Genomic DNA, 19,177 nt, shown 5'->3' with positions numbered 1-19,177 from the left:
CCGGTGTGGGAACAGCCTAAAGCCTCCCCGGCCAGAATTCATCCAGCTGCTCCTTGGACACCGTCCATGAAGGGGGAACCCACCACATCCCTGGGCAGCCGGTTCTGCTGCTGAACAATTCTGAGGGAAATAAATGTCTAGGGAAAACTTCTAATTTATGTGGGTTAGCAAGCAAGTCATTCATTTGGCTCTGTCCTTAGGGGTGTAATGACTAATCCCAGGAGCAAAACTCAGAAGTTAATGGATCTAGCACTTCCCCCTTTGAGTTTCAGGCAGGTGGCCATGTTGGTCTGTAGTAAAACAGCAGGATTTGAGTCCAGTGGAGCCTGAGAGACCAACCAGATTTCCAGGGTATGAGCTTTCCATAGTCACATTTCCCTTCTTCGGACACCAGGGCCAATTCCAGATGGGCACAAATAGAGTGAGTGCTTTCGCTTTTTCAGCAACCTCACTCGTAAAAACCTGCAATTTCCCGTCCCGGCTTACCTGCGATCCATGGTGCTCAGTTGCACTCTATAAGCGTACGGTGTGAATGCGGTATTGCGGGTTTACACACTTCTGGACGCTTCGTCGCCGTGGAGAGGCCCTCCCCTTTCCCTCCTTCCTTTGCCGGCCAGCCGGCAACAATATTCCCTCAATTTTTTTTTTAAAACCGGGCGCCATTTGCGCAGTCGCACGTTTGCGCACATCAAACTGCGCAAATGCGCACAAATGCACAAAAGTTCACAAAAGTCGACGCTGCATATTCGCATACCTGCGCGTTTGCGCATTTGCGCAAAACATGTAAAAAAAAATTTTTAAAAAAACCAAAATGCGAACCAATGAAGGCCCCCGACGTCAACTGTGACGGGGAGGAAACAACCAATCCCGGGTACCTCAGTTGGCCGTGCGAACATCCGGAAGCGGGACGGCACGGCACGCTGCAAGACAAAGCGGATGGAGACAAAAGTGAACGCGTGGCCGGTAAGCGATTATTTCCGCAGAAAAACTGCAATTTCTGGCCATCTGGAATCGGCCCAGGTTGCTTTGCTTTGACTCTCAGAAGTTATTTCCCCTTTTAGGGTATTGTCCCTGGCAGTCTGACTTAAGTCCCTGACTTAAGAAAAGGGTTTCAAGTGGTCTCCGGCACAAATCAAAACCGTGAAATAGCAAGCTCCCCCAGAACACAGAGAAACAACTGGAACTAACAGAGAACCCCAACCCAAACACTCAGAAATGCAGCAGCGCCAGTCGCTGGAAGGGCTGGGGTAGGACCATTACAATATCCCTAGAGAAAAAGAGGTGACAATTTATTGTTATATGTATTGTCGCAGGCTTTCATGGCCGGAGAGCGATGGTTGTTGGGGGTTTTCCGGGCTGTATTGCCGTGGTCTTGGCATTGTAGTTCCTGACGTTTCGCCAGCAGCTGTGGCTGGCATCTTCAGAGGTGTAGCACCAAAAGACAGAGATCTCTCAGTGTCACAGTGTGGAAAAGATGTTGGCAGGTCATTTATATCTACAGGATGACTCAGCTCAACCCCACCCCTCCGGAGTAGATATAAATGACCTGCCAACATCTTTTCCACACTGTGACACTTGAGAGATCTCTGTCTTTTGGTGCTACACCTCTGAAGATGCCAGCCACAGCCGCTGGCGAAACGTCAGGAACTACAATGCCAAGACCACAGCAATACAGCCCGGAAAACCCACAACAACCATCAATTTATTGTTATTTTTCTATGACCAAACAAGTACCCTGGTACAAATCAACCCAGGAACAATTGGAATTCCCCACTACGCTAGTTTTTTTAAACCTTGGTCCCTGTTAAGTACCAAGGTCCAAAGCGACCCCTGCTAAGTTCTGCTTGTTTCACTCCGCTTGCTTCCATGCCTTCGTCCACTCCATCCCCGTTTCTGTTCTTTGTCATGCCTTTTTAATTGTGTAATCGGCCTTAACGATAGACTAAATATGAAGTATTTGTATACTGTCCATTCTGTTCTGTTATTTATATAACAGAATTCTAGATGGCTTCCAAAGTGTGTTAATGTGATCTATATAAAGTGGGGAAGCCACTCTTGCCAGACCTTCCTGCAATGAACGGGTGGCACTGCCTTCAAAAACAACCTGCAGAGAACTTCCATCTTGCCATCGACGGCTCTGCTGATATGACACCCGCTCTCCTGCTGAGGCCAGGGGTGGGGGGCGGGCGGGGGGGGGAGGTTGATGCATTGGAGGGTTTGGTGCGCTGGTGGGCTGTACGGTGAAGAGAAGGTCAGCAGCACTGCCTTCAGACGTGCTGCTGTAAATTTTGGTAACGTTCCCACTTTCCTAGTTTTAACTGAAAAAGAAGGCCTGTTTTCCTGGCCAGTCTTGCTCAGGAGGCAGTAGGATCTCTCTTGCGCTCCATGAGGACAACACTTTGCTCTCTGCTGCTCCTGAGAGCAAGGCTAGATCCAGTGGACTTAAATTACTGGAGTGTCAATTTCAGTTTACTTAATTAATTAATTAAATGTTATAATAATAATAACGTTTGACGTATATGCCATCCTTCAGGACAATTTAATGCCTACTCAGAGCTGTTTACAACATGTTATTATTATCCCCACAACAATAATCACTCTATGAGGTGGGTGGAGCTGAGAGAGCTCTGAGAGAGCTGTGACTGATCCAGGGTCACCCAGCTGGCTTCAAGTGGAGGAGTGGGGAATCAAACCTGCTTCTCCAGGTTAGAGTCCTGCCACTCTTAACCACGACACCAAACTGGCTCTTAAACAGTAAGAGCATGGAGCGGGGGGGGTCCACTGGGAGTGTGGGGGGGAGGTAGTTGTAAATTTCCTGCATCGTGCAGGGGGTTGGACTAGATGGCCCTGGAGGTCCCTTCTGACTCTAGGATTCAAAGAGCAATTCAATAATAGAACCAGCTTAGTGGGACGTGTGTGTGTGGGGGGGGGAGTGCTCTGCAGAGGCTAAGAAGCCATCTGTTGGGGATGCCCCCACTTTGGACTGGTGATGCTTTTAATTATGTTGTGTAAGTTACCATGGGTCAGAACAAAAGGCAGGGTGTAACTGTTCTACTAAACTTAATAAGACCTCTTCCAACTCTAGGATTATATTTAGAAATGTTTGGAAATGGCAAGAAATCTTCACCAATCATTCCAAACTTAGCTAAAATGGCCTTTCTGTTTTGAATAGAACCATTTCTTTCATAAAAATAAAACACAGTTGTCGTTTGCTGAATTCGCATATGTGAACAAACATTGGGGGTTCTGTTGGAGTGGCACATCCAGCACTTATCCTGGGTTGGCAGCCGCGGCCTTTGGCCTTCCTTTGCAGAACTGACCCTGACGGAGTTCTGGCCTTCCTTCCCTCTCCCCCCCTCTCCCTGAAGGTGGCCCGTGCCTTGCAGCCTTCCGTCATCTGGGTAGGGAATGCGGAGAAGACTTTTTACAAGAAGGTCCCTAAAGAGGAGAAGGAGGTCAGCATGTTGGCGCGTGTGCGTGGGTGTGGGTGTGTTGCCACTGCGTAGGTAAGGCTCTCTGGGACCCTGGGGCAGGGTTAGGGGTTAGGGTGGAATAGAAAGGGGGAGACGCTGCTCTTACTCACCTGTAGGCCTCAGTTCACCACTATGCTAGCCAACCTGTCGAGTTACCAGCCTCCAGGTGGGGCCTAGAATTATAACTGATCTCCAGGCCACCGCAATCAGTTCCTTTGGGATAAATGGAAGCTATGGCATTTTTTAATCATACTCTGCTATTACTATTAATTTTTATAATAGAACTCTGCAGCCAGGTAGAAATTTTCCTACTACCACTTGCCCAAATATAACCCAAAACTCCAATCTCAGTGATACAAAGAAATAAGAGTGTTATTATTTCCAAATAAAGCTCAGGTGCCTACTCTCTCTCTAGCTCGTATGCATAAAGAACAGTTACATCAGAGAATCTTTTATACCTTAGCACTAATTGTTTACAGAATGGAATGAAAACAAGAAAAATGTTTACAGTTGCTGGAACTCGCTCAACTTGTTTTGAGTTCAAGCCGACTCTGCAGCTTAATCTCAACAGTGAGGGGAAAAATCTTTTGCCACGGATGCACGTTTTGCCTTCCCTGTGTGACTGTCTTGCTTGAATAATGCTCTCCTGTGGATTCTAGAAGAGGACTCCCACAAAACCCCCTTAACACACACATGCGTGCTGGGTTCCCTGCCCTCCCCAACTGTCCTGTTCCCAGGCTCTGCCCCCAAATCTGGAGGACTTTCCCAAGCCAGAGGTGGCAGAGAAGAGGGGATTCGGGGCTAGGGACCAGCCCCAGCAGTGTCCTTAGACCAGGTCTGGCTCAACCCCACTCCCCCATGCAGGCTATAGCAAGAACTGAGAGGGCTCCACACTTCCTTTTCCTTTGTGGAGCCACTCCCGACCCCTGTGTGTTCCACAACTGGTATTTCCCAGAACACCCTCACAGTGCCCCCCTTCTCACAGATAGATTGGAGTGAGGTGGGAGTGAGGAAGGAGGGAAGGCAGGGCCTCCTCTGCCCTGGAGGCCCAGCAGAGAGAAACCTGGCAGCAGGGAAGCCGGACTTCCACCTCTTTCGAAGAAGAGCAGCTGCGCCAGCCCCTCTCCGGAGAGTCCCACAAGGTCACTCTGAAGGGAAAGGGGGGCATAAGGGCCACCAGGCCAGAGCCTCCAGAGGCCCGATTGCGCCTACTGGTCTTGAGGCAGCCCTGGACAGGTTCCCCCTTAGCAGCCCCACAGACTGACCAAGATGGTGACTGCTGCCCCCCTCCCCCCACAGCTGGACCCCAAGCGGCTGAAGAAGGACCTGCCCAAGGCGCTGAACCTCCTGGCGGCTGGAGACCGAGTGCTGCTGCTGGGCACCTCCAGCAGGCCCTACCTGGCGGACGTCAAGGCCCTCTGCAAGGCCTACGAGAGGATCTTGCTCATCCCCCGCCCGGACTATGCCTCGCGCTATGGTGAGGACAGAGCGGGCGGCTGGGGATTGCCAGGCCTCTGGGCAGAGGTGGCGGGGCTGAGCGTTCTCTGGCTTTTGGCTCCCTGGGCAGATGCCTGAGCAGTCTGGTTCCAGGGGCTCAGCCTGCTTGTAGCCCACCCTGCAAGCAAAACCTGCCATTTAAAATGCATCATTCAGTGGAGGGGGGGAGGAATATGCCCTGAAACAAGCATCCAGTTCCAGGAGGCCCAGTGGCTCTGGTGCTGGTCTGAGCAGGCCTGGGGAAAGGACTTTGTCCCTTGGAAAGGCAGCAGCGGAGGTTGGGCAGGAGACCAGTCCACCCCCCACCCCATCTCTTGTTTCTGTTAAGGGGGTGTGCCTTCTGTAAGGCCAGGGTGCCAATACCAATTCCTCCCTCTTTCAGTATTGAAAAGCGTGCAGTAAAATCTGCAATATCTCTAGCAATCGAGACATTCTACAAAGCTAGGAAGGACAGTAAGAAGGACGTGAGTTTCTGGCAGCCCAGGTACCAGAACCAAGTGTGCAGGGGACGGGTCGTAAGAAGAGCCTGGCTGGGTCGGAACAGAGCTCCATGTAGACCCGTAGCCTGTCATACAGCAGCCACCCAGTTCCTATGGAGGGCCAACAAGCATAGAGGCCAAGGCCTTCGCCTGAAGATGCCTCCTGGCACTGGGGCTCAGAGAGATACTGTGCCTGGGCATGGAGGCTCCCTTCAGTGACCATGGCTGGTAGCCTCGGAAAGGCTGCGAGTGCCTCCATAAATCTGTCCAATCCCGTTTAAAGCTGTCTGTGCCGGGACAGCGCTGCATCTAATGGCAGTGAACAGTTTAATCACTTGCTGTGTAAAGAGGTATTCCCTTCTGTCTGTCCTCACTCTGCTGCCCGTTGGCTTTGCTTGGTGCCCTGGAGTTCTAGTATTTGGGGAGAGGGAGGAAAAGTTCTCTGTGTTCATTCTGTACCCTATGCATAAATTAATAAACCTCTATCCTGTCCTCGTCGTCGTCTCCCTGCCAGCTGTTTCTTTTCCACACTGAAAACAGGCCCCCTTCCTTCCTCTCTCACTCCCTCAGTGACATGGCAGAGGCTTATTCAAAAGCACGGCGGAGTCCTTACGGGCTCCCTGGACATCAGCGCCCTGGCCAAGGTGTCAGACGGCTACAGTCAGGGAAGCCTGCTGAGGGCGGTGAAGGCTGCGCTGAGCGAGAGGCGCCTCCTGCAGCTGCCCAAGCGGCCGCTGGTGGCCGGCGAGTTCCTGCAGATGCTGGCCAGGGCAGAGCCCATCTACCCAGAGGAGGAGGAGATGCTCCAGGTACCCGTTTCTCCCTCCCCCTTCCTTGGGTTCTGCTCAGCTGAGCTCAGAATGTCTGTGAAGACCGGGGGGGCGGGGGGGAGGGAGTCCTTTGGCCCCGTCTTCCCGTGGCTCTTCCCTGGTCTAAAATGCCCCTTCCAAGCTGCACGAGAGCCCCCCCCCCGAGAAGAGCCCTGCAGCTGGGTCAGACGGGGGAGGGTCCGTATAGTCCTGCTCTCTGTTTCTCACAGCAGCCAACCAATTGCCCTGGAGGGCCAGCGAGCACGGCCGGCCGGCCACCGAGGGGCTCTGGTGGAAACTGCCTAAGCCACTGGTAGGGCCGGCCGCCTGTGCTCCTGGCCATCGCTGCCCCTTCTGGCAGGGAAGTCCACACAGTTCGATTCCTTGTCGAGCAAAGAAGTGCTTCCGTTTGTCCCTCCTGAATCTGTTGCCATCAACTTAGTTGGGTGCCCCTGCTTTCTAGGGTTTGGGGAGAGGCAGGAAAAGCTCCCCCTCTTCACTTTCTCCACCCTACACCTAGTTTTATGAGCTTCCGTTATGTCCCATGCCGCCTTTTTCCTTCATTGTCCTAGACCCTTGGGTCTTTCCCCACGGGAAAAGTGGTCCAGCCCCTTCGGCATCGTGCAGTTCCCAGTGTTTGAGGAAAATACAAATACCCCTGATTTTCTTTTAAGTCATTGCAGATCAAATTGCAATTTGGGGAGAGTATTTTAAATCGCAGGAGGAAAAGTCTAGGCACCCTCCCACTCAACAGCCTTTCCCTGGTTGTCAAGTCAGGCAGCCGAACGGAGGCTGCTGGATTCTTGCTCTTTTCCACAGCTACAGACAAAGGAACACAGCTACCCATCTTGATCTATAGGTTAATAAGATATGCTTGTTGTCAGAATTTTCCTTCTGTATAAATTAGGGCAGGGTCAGCCTCTGCCCATCGATGAGTGGCTTTTGCCATCTTCTGGGCATGGAGCCGGGCATGGAAAAGAATGGAGAAGGGGTAGTCAGTCCTGTGCTCCTCCGGGCTGCTTGGGTGGGCCGGGGATCGACTTTCCCCATACAATGGGTACCTATGGGTTACGCCGTCATTTTTTGTGGTGTAACTTTCTGCTTCTGCTGGGGGCGTTCCCCTGCCTGAAATGGCTTAGGGAGCCAACTAAGTTGCGCTTTGCTCCCTGCTCTGCCCCTGGGGCCGCAAGCGCTGGGGCTGTTCTTGGGCACCAGCATAAGGGGGATTACGCTAACATGACTTCCAGTTGTCTCCCAGGGCGCTTTCACCCCCCTCCCCCCTCCAGGATTGTGCTGTAAGATTATCAACCCAAACCACTTACATTGACTGCAGCCCATTGCCTGGCCTGAAACTGGACTGAAAAGGGGCCAAACGAGGTGAGTCCTCCAGGAAGCCCTAGTCCTGGAGTTGTTCTGCTACTGCTGTCTCTATCATCTTGCCCAGGAAAGGCAAATTGGAGACCAGGTGATAATTAGCCACATCATTCTTCTGTGCTGGTGCTTTTTTTTAGCAGTGGATACGCCTGAATGTCCAAGAAAGGGTGCCCTGAGCCAGTGGTTGATGTGTAATGGACATCAAGTATTCATTAATAACATGATTTCTGCAACCGGGATGGATAAGGATCCAGATGATACATGGCCTTCCCAGGAAGTGCTGGGTGCTTGGAGCCTGACGGCCTGACCCCTGGCCCTTCCGTTCGGCCAGCTCCAAGTTAGCAGCTGAGTTCCAACTCCGAAGCACAGTGTGGTCCCAATGGTTGGCATCTTAGGGTGAATTCTCGGGTGCGGGGTGGGGTGGGGGCATTTCTCCACAGGTTTTATGTTAGATTTACTCAGCGTTTCCCACCAACACCCTTCTAGGTGTCTCCCAGTCTCCTTCAGGTCATCTGGCTCTGTAGTCAAACAGGGGCCGTGTTTCTCCTTGAGGGCAGGAGGGGTTGGCAGGGGCATCCATAGCGATAAGTCCCAGGAATTCCGCATTCCAGTCTCCCACCATGGCCTTAACTGAGCCATCCTTTGGGAGCCTGAAATCCCTCAGAGCCTTCCAGATTCACTAGGATCTGTAAGTCTCCACAGCGAGACCATTTTAAATGGCCCCCCCAGCCCTGTGGGGTGTCAGTGCCACGGACTCAGTATATACTTGGGCAGCCAGGAAGGGGTGAGCCGGTGCTTGGCTCTCGTGGCCCTTTCTCGTATGCGAGGGTACTGCCTGGGCATAGATCAGGGGTCACTGGGGGAGGTGAGGGGGGATAGCCATGAATGTCCTGTGTTGTGGCAGAGGTTGGTCCAAATGACCCCCAGGCTCCCTTCTAGATGCATGTTTTTAACCAGTCTAGGCATCTCCAGCACCAGGCCTGAGAGCAGCTCTGCCAGATCCATCTGGGTGTCCGCCAGGAAGTCAGGCAGCAGAGCCCCACCTGCCTTCTCCCAAAACAAGCCGCCTCAGGCCAGCTTCCCCTTTAGAAGCTGCTTCAGTTACTTCATTGCTTGATTTAGCTGCTAACGGAGTGCCATGAAGCTTAAGTCTGTCCTTGGCAAATTCCCAAGATTATCTATTTCCAAACCTGTTGTGTTGGCTACAGTCCTCACAGCGCTTTTCCAGGAGAAAGCCCCAATGGATAAAATTGTTGGGGAAAAAAGGTTAAAAATAGCTTTAAATCATAGGTGCAATGGATCTTGAATCAATAGAGAGTCAGCACATGAGTTTAGCTTTAAAAAAAACATTTACTTCTAAAGGGAAAAGGGTCACAGGTTGCCTACAAAACAACAAACACCTGGAGCTACATTTTCTCACTACTGTTTACAACAAAGAGCTGGGATAATGGAAGTGGAGAATCTTCTTCTCCCTCCTCCTTCTTGACCCTGAAAGGACAGTCACCTGACCTGTTGACCAATAACAGTTTACAAACACTCTCAAGTTTCCCGGGCTTGCAGATTATTGGCTTTGAGCCAGGTTCCCTTTCCAGGTCAATCTAAACAATAGCATGGTAGGTAAACACGTTAACCCCATAATGACTGGATCTCAGACCTTGCAACACACATATATTCCAACACCCCTTCTCAAGGTCTAGCATGGAAGTCATTATGCATTCATATTTAACAAACATCATTCAACTTTTCTTTCAGCATTAGGATCAAACATATTCAACATTTCACGAAGATACTCAAACTTGGTTTTAGACAATGGTTTAGTCAGAATATCAGCCACCATTTCTTCAGTACGACAATGTTCAATTTCTATTAGTCCCTTCTGGTACATATCTTTCACAAGTTCACATTTAAGTCCAATAGATCTGCTTCTTGCTTTAGTACTTTCTCCTTGGCATATAGTAATACACGCTTGATTGTCCTCAAACATAACTACAGGTATAGGTTCGTTTATTCCAAAGTCTTTTAGCAGGTTGAAGATCCACTCTAGTTCACTGCAGGCACTCGCCACTGACACACATTCAGCTTCTGCTGTAGATTGTGCTACAATGGTTTGTTTTCTACTAGTCCAGTCTATCAGTCCATTTCCATAAAAGAATAGATATCCGCTGGTTGATCTGTAGTCACTTGATTCTTCTCCCCAATTGGCGTCCATATATCCAACCAGTCTTGGTTTCTCAGATGGCGAGATTCTCAGCTTTAGGTCTGCTGTTCCTTTCAGGTATCTTGCTATTTTCTTTATCGCGTTCCAGTCATGATGATTAGGAGAACTTACTTTTCTGCATAAGATGCTAACAGCTACTGCTATATCAGGTCTTGTGGTTTTGCTCAAGTACAGAAGTTTTCCAATTGCTTCTCTGTATTCACCAATATCCCTAAGTGGTTTTCCATCTCTTTCTCTCAAGTAATCAGGTTCAAGTGGCATATATGTCGCATTGCAGTTTTTCATTCCAATAGATTCTATAAAGTCCAATGTTTTTCTTTTCTGACTTAGAAGAAAGGTTCCATCTTCAAGTCTTTCTAGCTGTATTCCGAGGTAATGTTGTGCATCTCCAAGTTGCTTCACCTCTACCTCTTTGTTCAGTCCATCAACTATTTCTTTGATGTCTTGTCTGTCTTGGCAAGATATTATCAAGTCATCAACATAAATAAGAATGTACTGGTATTGTCCATTTTTAACTCTGGTGTACAGACATGGTTCAGCTTTTCCTTGCTTGAATCCTTGCTTTTGTAGTAGCCCTGATATTTTGTTATACCAGGCTTTTGCTGCTTGCTTTAAGCCATATAGACCTTTGTTGAGCTTGTACACATGATCTTCCATTCCCTTGATCTGGAATCCATCAGGTTGCTCCATATAGATTTCCTCAGATAATTCTCCGTTGAGAAAGGCTGTCTTTATATCCAGATGCTCTACTATCATGTTTCTTGATGCTGCAACACTGAGTAGTGTCCTGAACGTTGCATGGTTGATAACTGGTGCAAAAGTCTCAAAGTAGTCAGTTCCATATTCCTGGGAGAATCCTTTAGCTACTAAACGTGCTTTGTATTTCTCAACAGTTCCATCAGCATTGTGCTTGATTTTGAACACCCATTTGCATCCAACAGGTCTTCTGTCTGGGGGTAAATTTGTGAGAGTCCATACTTGTTTTGTATTTATGGATTGCAGTTCTTCTTCCATTGCTTAAATCCATTTGTCTCTTTCATCTGCAGGTAGTTTGCATATATCTTTCCAGTTCTTAGGTTCTTGGATAAGTTGTACAGTTTCACAGAATCCATACTTCTTTGGTGGGTTTCCTTTGTTGCTTCTTTCCGATCGTCTCACAGTGGTTGCTGCTTCTGTCTCCTCTGGTCCAGTCCCTGCTTCCCCTTCTGTTTGGGTAATCTCTTGAGAAGGTGGACTTGCCGGTTTCCCGGGTGTCACAGCAGGTAACCAATCGACCAATTCTACAGGAGCAGTTTCTGTATCACTTGGATCAGTTGTCACTGTGGATTCAGTTGCATTAGAAGCATGTAATAAATGGCTCTCATCCACATACACCACGTTCTGTTCTTTGACTCTGTGCTCTTGAGGATTGTAAATTCTGTATCCTCTTCCACCAGTGGCATACCCTACAATTAGTCCAACTTCAGCTCGAGGATCAAGCTTTCCTCTCCTTTCCTTTGGTATAAAAGCATAGGTCTTGGAACCAAATGCTTTGATGTGCTTCAGAGCTGGCTTCTTGCCAAACCAGGCTTCAAATGGAGTAATGCCTGTCACCTTTGAAGGTACTCTGTTGTGTAGATAAACTGCTGTGTTCACAGCTTCGGCCCATAATGCATTGGGTAATCCAGAATGTATAAGCATAGATCTGCACATTTCCTGTATAGTCCGATTCAGTCTCTCAGAACAACCATTTTGTTGTGGAGAGTGATGTATAGTGACTTTATGTTCAATGCCTTCAAATTGCAAAAATTTCTTAAATTCTGCATTGCAATATTCTCCACCACCATCAGTACGTAGGCTTTGAGGAGCTTTTCCAAACTTATTCTTAACTGTGGCAACAAAAGATTTAAATTTCTCAAGTGTTTCATCTTTGCTCTTCATCAGATATACAATGCTATACCTCGTTTTGCTTTCAGTAAAAGTTGCAAAATATCTGTTGCCGCCAAGAGATGGTGCTAGTGGACCAACAAGATCAGAGTATACAGTCTCTAGAAGTTCCTCATTATGAGTAGTGGACTTTCCTGTGTAGCTTGGGCTAGTTCCCTTTGCTTTAAGACAGGTTTCACATTTCTCTCTTGCTTTATCACAAACAGGAACAAAAATTCCACAGTCCTCTAACAACTTTTCAACACTTTGTATGCCTCTATGGCCTGTTTTTACATGCCATGAATACAAGCATTTCCTATGATCACAAGCACCTTGGCTAGTTTGATAAATCTGTCCTTCACCAGCATCAGCAGCTTCTGGTCTTTCACTAACATCCACAAAATAATGCAGTCAATTTCTCTCTTCAACAGCAAACTTAACTCCAGATTTCCTTTCAACAATTACACTTCTACTACCCATTCTCTTCTGAAGAACCACCACACAGTCCTTTTCCACAAGTTTCTTAGTTGAGATTAAATTCTCTGCTGCTTCAGGAACAAGTGCCACATCTTGAAGGGTAACATTTACTATTTCCCCTCTTGTTGTGCATAGCTTAATTGGCACCTTTCCAGTTCCTAGCACATTAAGTGGTTGTTTATTTGCTTGGAACAGTCTGGGTTTATCATCCGTATCAAGTTCAGAAAACAATTCATGATATTTGCAAATATGCCAGCAGCTTCCTGAATCGATGAGGAATAATTTCTTATCCTGAATATCTTCATCATCAAAAACTCTTAGTGAAAAATTACTCCTGCCATTTCTCTGAAATCTGCCTCTAGACACACTCCCTCTGCTTCTGGCTCTGAAATTCCCTTTTTGGCTATAATCTCTTCTGCCACGAGAAGGTGCTCTTTCAACATGAGTCTCTGTACTAGGGTAACGTGCATTTGATTGGCTAGCAATGGCTGCTCTATTATTCATTCGGTTTAATGCACAGTCTCTGGCCATGTGGCTCCTTCCACCACAAGAAAAGCAGTTAGTCTGTCTGCCTCTATATCCATTTCCCAAATTCAAAACAGTCATTCCATCAGACACAGCCTGCAAATTCCTTCCCTCTCTTGAATCCAGTTCCTCTCTTAAACTTGTCAACAATTGCTCCAGTGTTAAATTCTCTTTATGTCTCAAGAGAAGTGCTAAATTTTCATAGCTACTTGGTAAACTTTTCAGCAAGGCAACAACATCTCGCTCTTTCGGGGCCTCTCCAAGTTCTTCCAACTCTCTATGCAATTTCATAAATCTTTGCAATTGGGCTGGTATAGAATCCCCTTCTTTAATTTTAAAATCAAACAATTCTGTTTTAAGGTAGATTATTTTGGTGCATGTTTGTTTTTCAAAACGCTTCTTTAAAGCTTCAAGCATCTCTTTTGCAGTATCAAAGGTATGCAAGTCCTGGACCATAATGAGATACTGAGGTCATAATTAATGTTTTGGCTAGAGCATTTTTCCTGGTAAATTCAAGCTTTATTTGAGGATCATCTGGTACGTTTGCAGTTAGAATGTCCTCAGCATTATGCATTTCAAGTTGGCTTTTTAATAATGCCAGCCACCAAGTAAAGTTGTTTTTATTCAAATGGGGCATATTGAGACTTCCTTGGCTAATTTGAAATGGCTTTGGATTACTCACGACTCCCTGGTCAGAGGAACTCATTTTTCAGCTGGGATGAATCAGGCACACGTGGAGTTAACGATCTCCTTTGTTCTCTCTGCCGTCTCTGCTCCGCTCCGAGGGTAAAAGAAAAAAAAACTTCCAATAGTTCTCAGCTGCAGTTTTCTCAGTGCAGACCAGTTTTAAGAAACTTTTAAAGACAACAAGATCTTTAAAATAATCTCCTTTTCCCAGTTACAACTGAATGCAGCAAAAAAGGTTTGGTAGAAAAAAAATCTGAGCCTTTGTGCCTATCTAGCTTAGTCTCTCTTTAAAGATCCATTTCAAAATTGTTTGCTTGTTTGGCAAAACAAACCACCATAACAAAATCACCAACCAAAATCGCCAAAATCAACCATCCTCTGCTACCACTTTGTTGGGAAAAAAAGGTTAAAAATAGCTTTAAATCATAGGTGCAATGGATCTTGGATCAATAGAGAGTCAGCACACGAGTTTAGCTTTTAAAAAACATTTACTTCTAAAGGGAAAAGGGTCACAGGTTGCCTACAAAACAAAAACACCTGGAGCTACATTTCTCACTACTGTTTACAACAAAGAGCTGGGATAATGGAAGTGGAGAATCTTCTTCTCCCTCCTCCTTCTTGACCCTGAAAGGACAGTCACCTGACCTGTTGACCAATAACAGTTTACAAACACTCTCAAGTTTCCCGGGCTTGCAGATTATTGGCTTTGTGCCAGGTTCCCTTTCCAGGTCAATCTAAACAATAGCATGGTAGGTAAACACATTAACCCCATAATGACTGGATCTCAGACCTTGCAACACACATATATTCCAACAAAAATGACTTGCTTCTGAAGAGGACTTTCTTTGCTTCTTTCCCCATTATTTAAAATCTTGTCAGATCTTCTTTCTCAATGTTCAAGTGACTCATTTGTGATACAACATATCCCCTATTTATTTCATTTATCTACTTTGTTTATAGCCTTCCTTTCACGGTGAGATTCAAGGCAGATTAAAAAAATATAAACCAGACAGCATAAAACATGCCCTCGGTCTAGGATCAGAGTCAGAAAAGAACGCAAACAAAAAACTCTTTAAGGATGATGTAGAATAATGCGTAAAGTAGATTACAAAGTAAGAAGATAATGCAGTACAAACAAGAGGATACATAAAATAGACTGCAATCCCATCAGCCTAATCATCATATCTAATACTTAGCCCTGCCATATTGGAGGATTCTTAAATCTGGGGATTGGAGCTGTAAACAGACAGGAGAGCTCTTTCTATAAACCTTAAAAATTGCCCCATATTTGCAGGAAACTCTCAAATTAAAAAAATACATTGGGGTTGGTAAAAACCCCAAATGATAAAAGGAATGCCTGTAGCTTTAAGAATCTGTTGCCCTCACTGGCCATCGCTAGGCAACCACAACAGTCCTGCCGTTTAAATTTCGGCTTCTGTGGTTGTTGTACTTTGCTCAGCGAAGGTCCTTGCTGTCGATTATGTTGCATTCCACTTACACTGTGTAATCTGCCTTGGATCTCGGGGAGAAAGGTAGACTATGAATAATAACTGGCCACTCGCGCCATGCATGACTCATCCGGGCCTGGCTGCTCGATGCTGTTGAACAGCAGGCACCCCCCCCCAGCAGCCAGTGGTGGTTAGAATTTCAGACTAGGATCTGGGAGACCCAGGTGTGAATCCCCACTCTGGGTGACCTTGGGCCAGTCAGTCACACACACTTAGTGTAGCCTACCTCACAGGGCTGTTGTGGGGATGAAATGGAGGCGAGGAGAACGGTGTAAGCTGCTTTGGGTTTCTTTTCACAGCCCCCACCCCATTCTTATCACCAACTATAACTGGCCTTCTCTCACTACGATTTTCCATTGGTTTAATGTGGTGGTAAGTGCTGTCAAGTCATAGCTGACTTATGGTGAGCCTTGATTGGCTCAACAACCTACGTGAAAAGGATTTGTGTTTATTATTAGGTGCCTATAAGCAGTCTAAAGTAAAACTCCCATGTATTTATTAGTCTTCTAAAAATAATACTCTTCCTCCTCTTTTCATACTGAAGTGATTTCTACAGGGGTTGTTTATGAGTGGTGACCACCACCCCTCTCGTTTTGTATTTGGCAATTGCTTGGTAAATGTGACCCTTAAATGTGGCCTCCAGGTATTTCTCATGTTGGGATTTTAAGATGTGTTTCCTGAAAGCAAAGTCTCCAGCTTTCCCTTCTGAAAGGATTTGTTTAACTTACGCCTTTGGAATGGGCTATTTAGCTTATTTGTATTAACAGATAAAAGTCTTAGTTTAATCATGTTTATTAATTAAAATGTATGTTAATATAATGGCAATACCCCATTCTTACTTTGCTTTGCTTGAAATAAATTGCACTTCTAAATTATCCTTCCTGTCCACATTGATCTCATCTGATGGAGATACAACCTCCATCCTGTTCAGAACTCCAACCTGAACGTCATTATCCATTAGCGTCTTCAGCTTAATGTATAATAATTGTTGTCTCTCTAGATGTTAATCCTTTTAAACAGGGAAACCCTAACCCTGTCCAGGATTCTCTCTCTGATTAACCTTTCAGTCAAAAAGGCAGTTCTCCTCTTAGCTATAGTTTTCAATTCGTCCTGAAAGACCAGTATGTTCTGTCTGTGTTACGGTTAAATAACAGAATTTGTAAAATCTTATTTCTAATATGTATTTCTGGAAATTTAATCAAAATGTTTCTAGAGAGTTTTCATTCTTTTTGCAAGTTTATGAAAGCTGAATCTATTTTTATGACTTCTGAAATATTTGAACCTAAGCAACCTGCGTGTTCTTTTAAATTTGAGCCTTCTGCACCCTCTTTCAGTCCTTACATTCTGGGGTTTGTATTTCTTGCCTTGTTATCCAAGGATACGACCCTTTAAGCTAATGGCAAAACTGAGTGATTCAGGCGGGCTTTCCCAGGCAACTGGGCTGTGCTTTAAGGACGTGGCTCGGAGAGATGCATTGGTACAGGTGTAGGGCCTGTAGACTATAATACTGTGTACTGTCTGTTGCTGTAAGTCTGCTTGTGCTGGATACTTCCACATTTGTTTAATATGTCATATCAATCTGATTATTTTTTGTGACAGCATTGTTTTTCAGCACTGTATCAGATTTCTGCTATCCTTACCCTGTTAGATCCTACCTGTTATTTGTGTTGATTTATTCTATGTAATCCACCTTGAGTCTTACTGAGAAAGGTGGCTTATAAATAATGCAGATAAATAAATAGTTCTTTAGACTTTGCAAGGGCCTTTTTTGAATCCTAGAAGCACCTTCCTCTCATTTTTTTTTGTTTTCTCTGAGTTTCCCTTGTTTTGTTCTTGGTCCACTGCTGCTATGTTAGTATTGCAGTCCTCTGCAATTTATTTTCCACTTCTTGAAATTTGGAATCATTTTTCCTTCCACTTCATCCACCTTATTAGAGATTTCCCCAGTTCTCATGATGTTTTATCAAAACAACTGAATCCCCCAAAATATCGAAAATCACTGGGTCCAGGACCAAGCCCTGTGGCACTCCACCGGACACCTTCCTCCAATCAGATGTGAGGCCGTTGACTTATTCAGCCAGTTCCCTGTCCATCTAACCATCCTAAAGTCCAGCCCACAGTACTCCTGTTTACCCATCAGAACATCAGGAGGAACCTTGTTAAAAGCTTTGCTGAAATCCGGATAAGCGAGATTGACAGCATTCCCGCGACCCAGTAAACCTGTCTCTCGGTCATAGAAGGAGATGAGGTTGGTCTGGCAGAACCTGTTGGGGACAAATCCATGCAGACTTCCCCATATCATCATGTTGCCCATCAGATACTTGTAGATTGACATGTTTAATGCCTGCTCCAGAATCTTCCCTGGGACAGAGGTCAGGCTGACTGGCCTGTTGTTCCCAGGTTTGTCCTTCTTCCCTTTCTTGAAGATTGGGGTGACATTTGTCCTCCTCCAGTCTTCCAGCAAATCACCTGTCCTCAAAGAGGCCTGGAAGATGATCTAGAAAGGGTCTGCAAGCTCTTTCAAAAGTTCTTTAAGCACTCTCGGGTGCGCCCCATCTGGCCGAGGGGATTTGTACACCTCCAGTGCAGCAAGGTGCTTCTCCACAACTTTTCTGCCCATGTCAGCCAGCAGCCCCGAAGCCATGCTTTGCCTACTACTACCACGTCAAACCAGAGAACTCCAAAGTGAAGCAAGGTCTGGTGGGGCTCGCAGGGCAAGCTGCAGCTTGTTTAAAAGGCAGATAGCTGTGGCTTGAAAGGTTCCTTTGGTTCTTGGGGTGGAGGTGCAATGGGAATCCACAGCCCTTGCGGAGAAAAGTGGGCAGCAGAGGTAGAGCATCAGCTGCCAGAGGGCAGTGGCACAAAATGGCTTGAAGCTCCGAGGCAAGCTCTGTGGCAGGGAGAGTGGCATGAGGCAGGTGGGGGCCAGGATGCGGCAGGCAGAGGGAGCAGGAGCGTGGGGAGCCACCCGGAGGCTGGGGGAACTGAGGCAGGGCATTCGCTGGCCCGCCCTGCTTCAAGGCCTGCTGGGGGTCATTGTGTGCTGCAGGGTGCTGGACCCGAGGGAGCCCGGCTTAGATCTAGTGTGATTGTTCTTGCCTTACTGGGCAACCGCACCCCGCGGAACCTCTCCAGCTCCCCCACTGCAGCTCGGAGGCTTCTGTGCTTAGCACAGAAAGGCCAGTGCACGGGCTCTCTCTCCAAATGCCTGGGTTTTTTGCCTGCGCCTTTTGTTCTGCCACTTCTCTGTGCTTGGTGCCCGCTCCTGCCCTGCCTCTGGTTGGAGGGACAGATGCATGCTCCCCCTACCTCCAGAAGTCAGCCTACACACACCCAGCAGCCCCCAGGCTGATCTCGCTTCAGGAAGTCCCCTCCCGCCCGCAGTGCCAGTCCCGCAGGCTCCCAGGAAATGGTTGCCCCAGGAGGGCTCCGCTGCTGTCCTGGGAGCTCCGTTGCAACAGCTGGTGCCCTGGCTGGTCTTGTCTACAGCCCTGGGCTTGCTTGAGTCCTGCTGCTGCCCAGTCGGTGGGCAGTGCCAGTCCCTCTAGGGCAGACCTCTTGCATTCTTTCTACAGGACTGGTACACCAAGACTCCCCTGGGCATGAAGAAGCTGGAGGCTGAGGAGGAGAAACGGAAAGCAGCAGAGCCCAAAGGGAAAGACAAGAAGAAGAAGAAATAGGAGCCGGGGGGGTGGTGTGGGGGAGCAGAATCTGCAGCTGCTCTTGGCTGCAGCATAAAGGGACGCTTGCCACTTGGGGCACTGCCTGCCTGCCTGCCTGCCTGCTTGCCTGCCTGCCTGTCAGAGAAAAAGAATGGGATGTCTCTAGGAAGGGTGTATCCAAGCAGCTCCCCCACACACACGCACACACACGTGCACACACTGGGTGCCGCGTGTGTGGATGCTCCTCCAGGGCTGAGCTGGGGCCTGCCTGTGTGCCTCCTCTCCCCCTCCCCAGGGCTCTCGTCTACCCTCCTCCTCCTCCTCCCCCCCCCATGCCGCTGAACCCACCCAGGCAGGGGAGAAGTCCCTGTGTGGGAGGTGGGCGGGAGCTTTTCTACACAATCGGGGAGGGGGGTCCCAGTAATTTCACAGGCTTTTTGCCACCACAGCCAATCTGAAGGAGAGGCCAGAGCTGTGTGCTGCCAAGGTGGGAGGGCAGTTCTGCATGGAGGACATACTGGAGGTCACACTGTCTGTTGGCCTCGACTGGGTTGGGCCTGATT

The 19,177-nt window shown here is 47.5% G+C and overlaps 1 protein-coding gene across 1 annotated transcript in view; it reads left to right on the top strand.

Annotated features, from left to right (window-relative positions):
- IQCA1L (IQ motif containing with AAA domain 1 like) overlaps positions 1-18,632 on the top strand; it is a 28,360-nt gene extending 9,728 nt beyond the window's left edge. Inside the window, exons 15-18 of the mRNA XM_054990990.1 lie at positions 3,369-3,455; positions 4,773-4,950; positions 6,020-6,258; positions 18,528-18,632. Of these exons, the coding sequence (XP_054846965.1) occupies positions 3,369-3,455; positions 4,773-4,950; positions 6,020-6,258; positions 18,528-18,632 (609 nt within the window). The remainder of the gene's footprint in view (positions 1-3,368; positions 3,456-4,772; positions 4,951-6,019; positions 6,259-18,527) is intronic.
- The last annotated feature ends 545 nt before the right edge of the window (positions 18,633-19,177 follow it).

This window comes from Eublepharis macularius, chromosome 11 (assembly GCF_028583425.1).
Source record: "Eublepharis macularius isolate TG4126 chromosome 11, MPM_Emac_v1.0, whole genome shotgun sequence".
Lineage (NCBI taxonomy): Eukaryota > Metazoa > Chordata > Lepidosauria > Squamata > Eublepharidae > Eublepharis > Eublepharis macularius.
The sequence above is the reverse complement of the archived record's forward strand: the minus strand, read 5'-3'. Positions and strand labels throughout refer to the sequence as shown.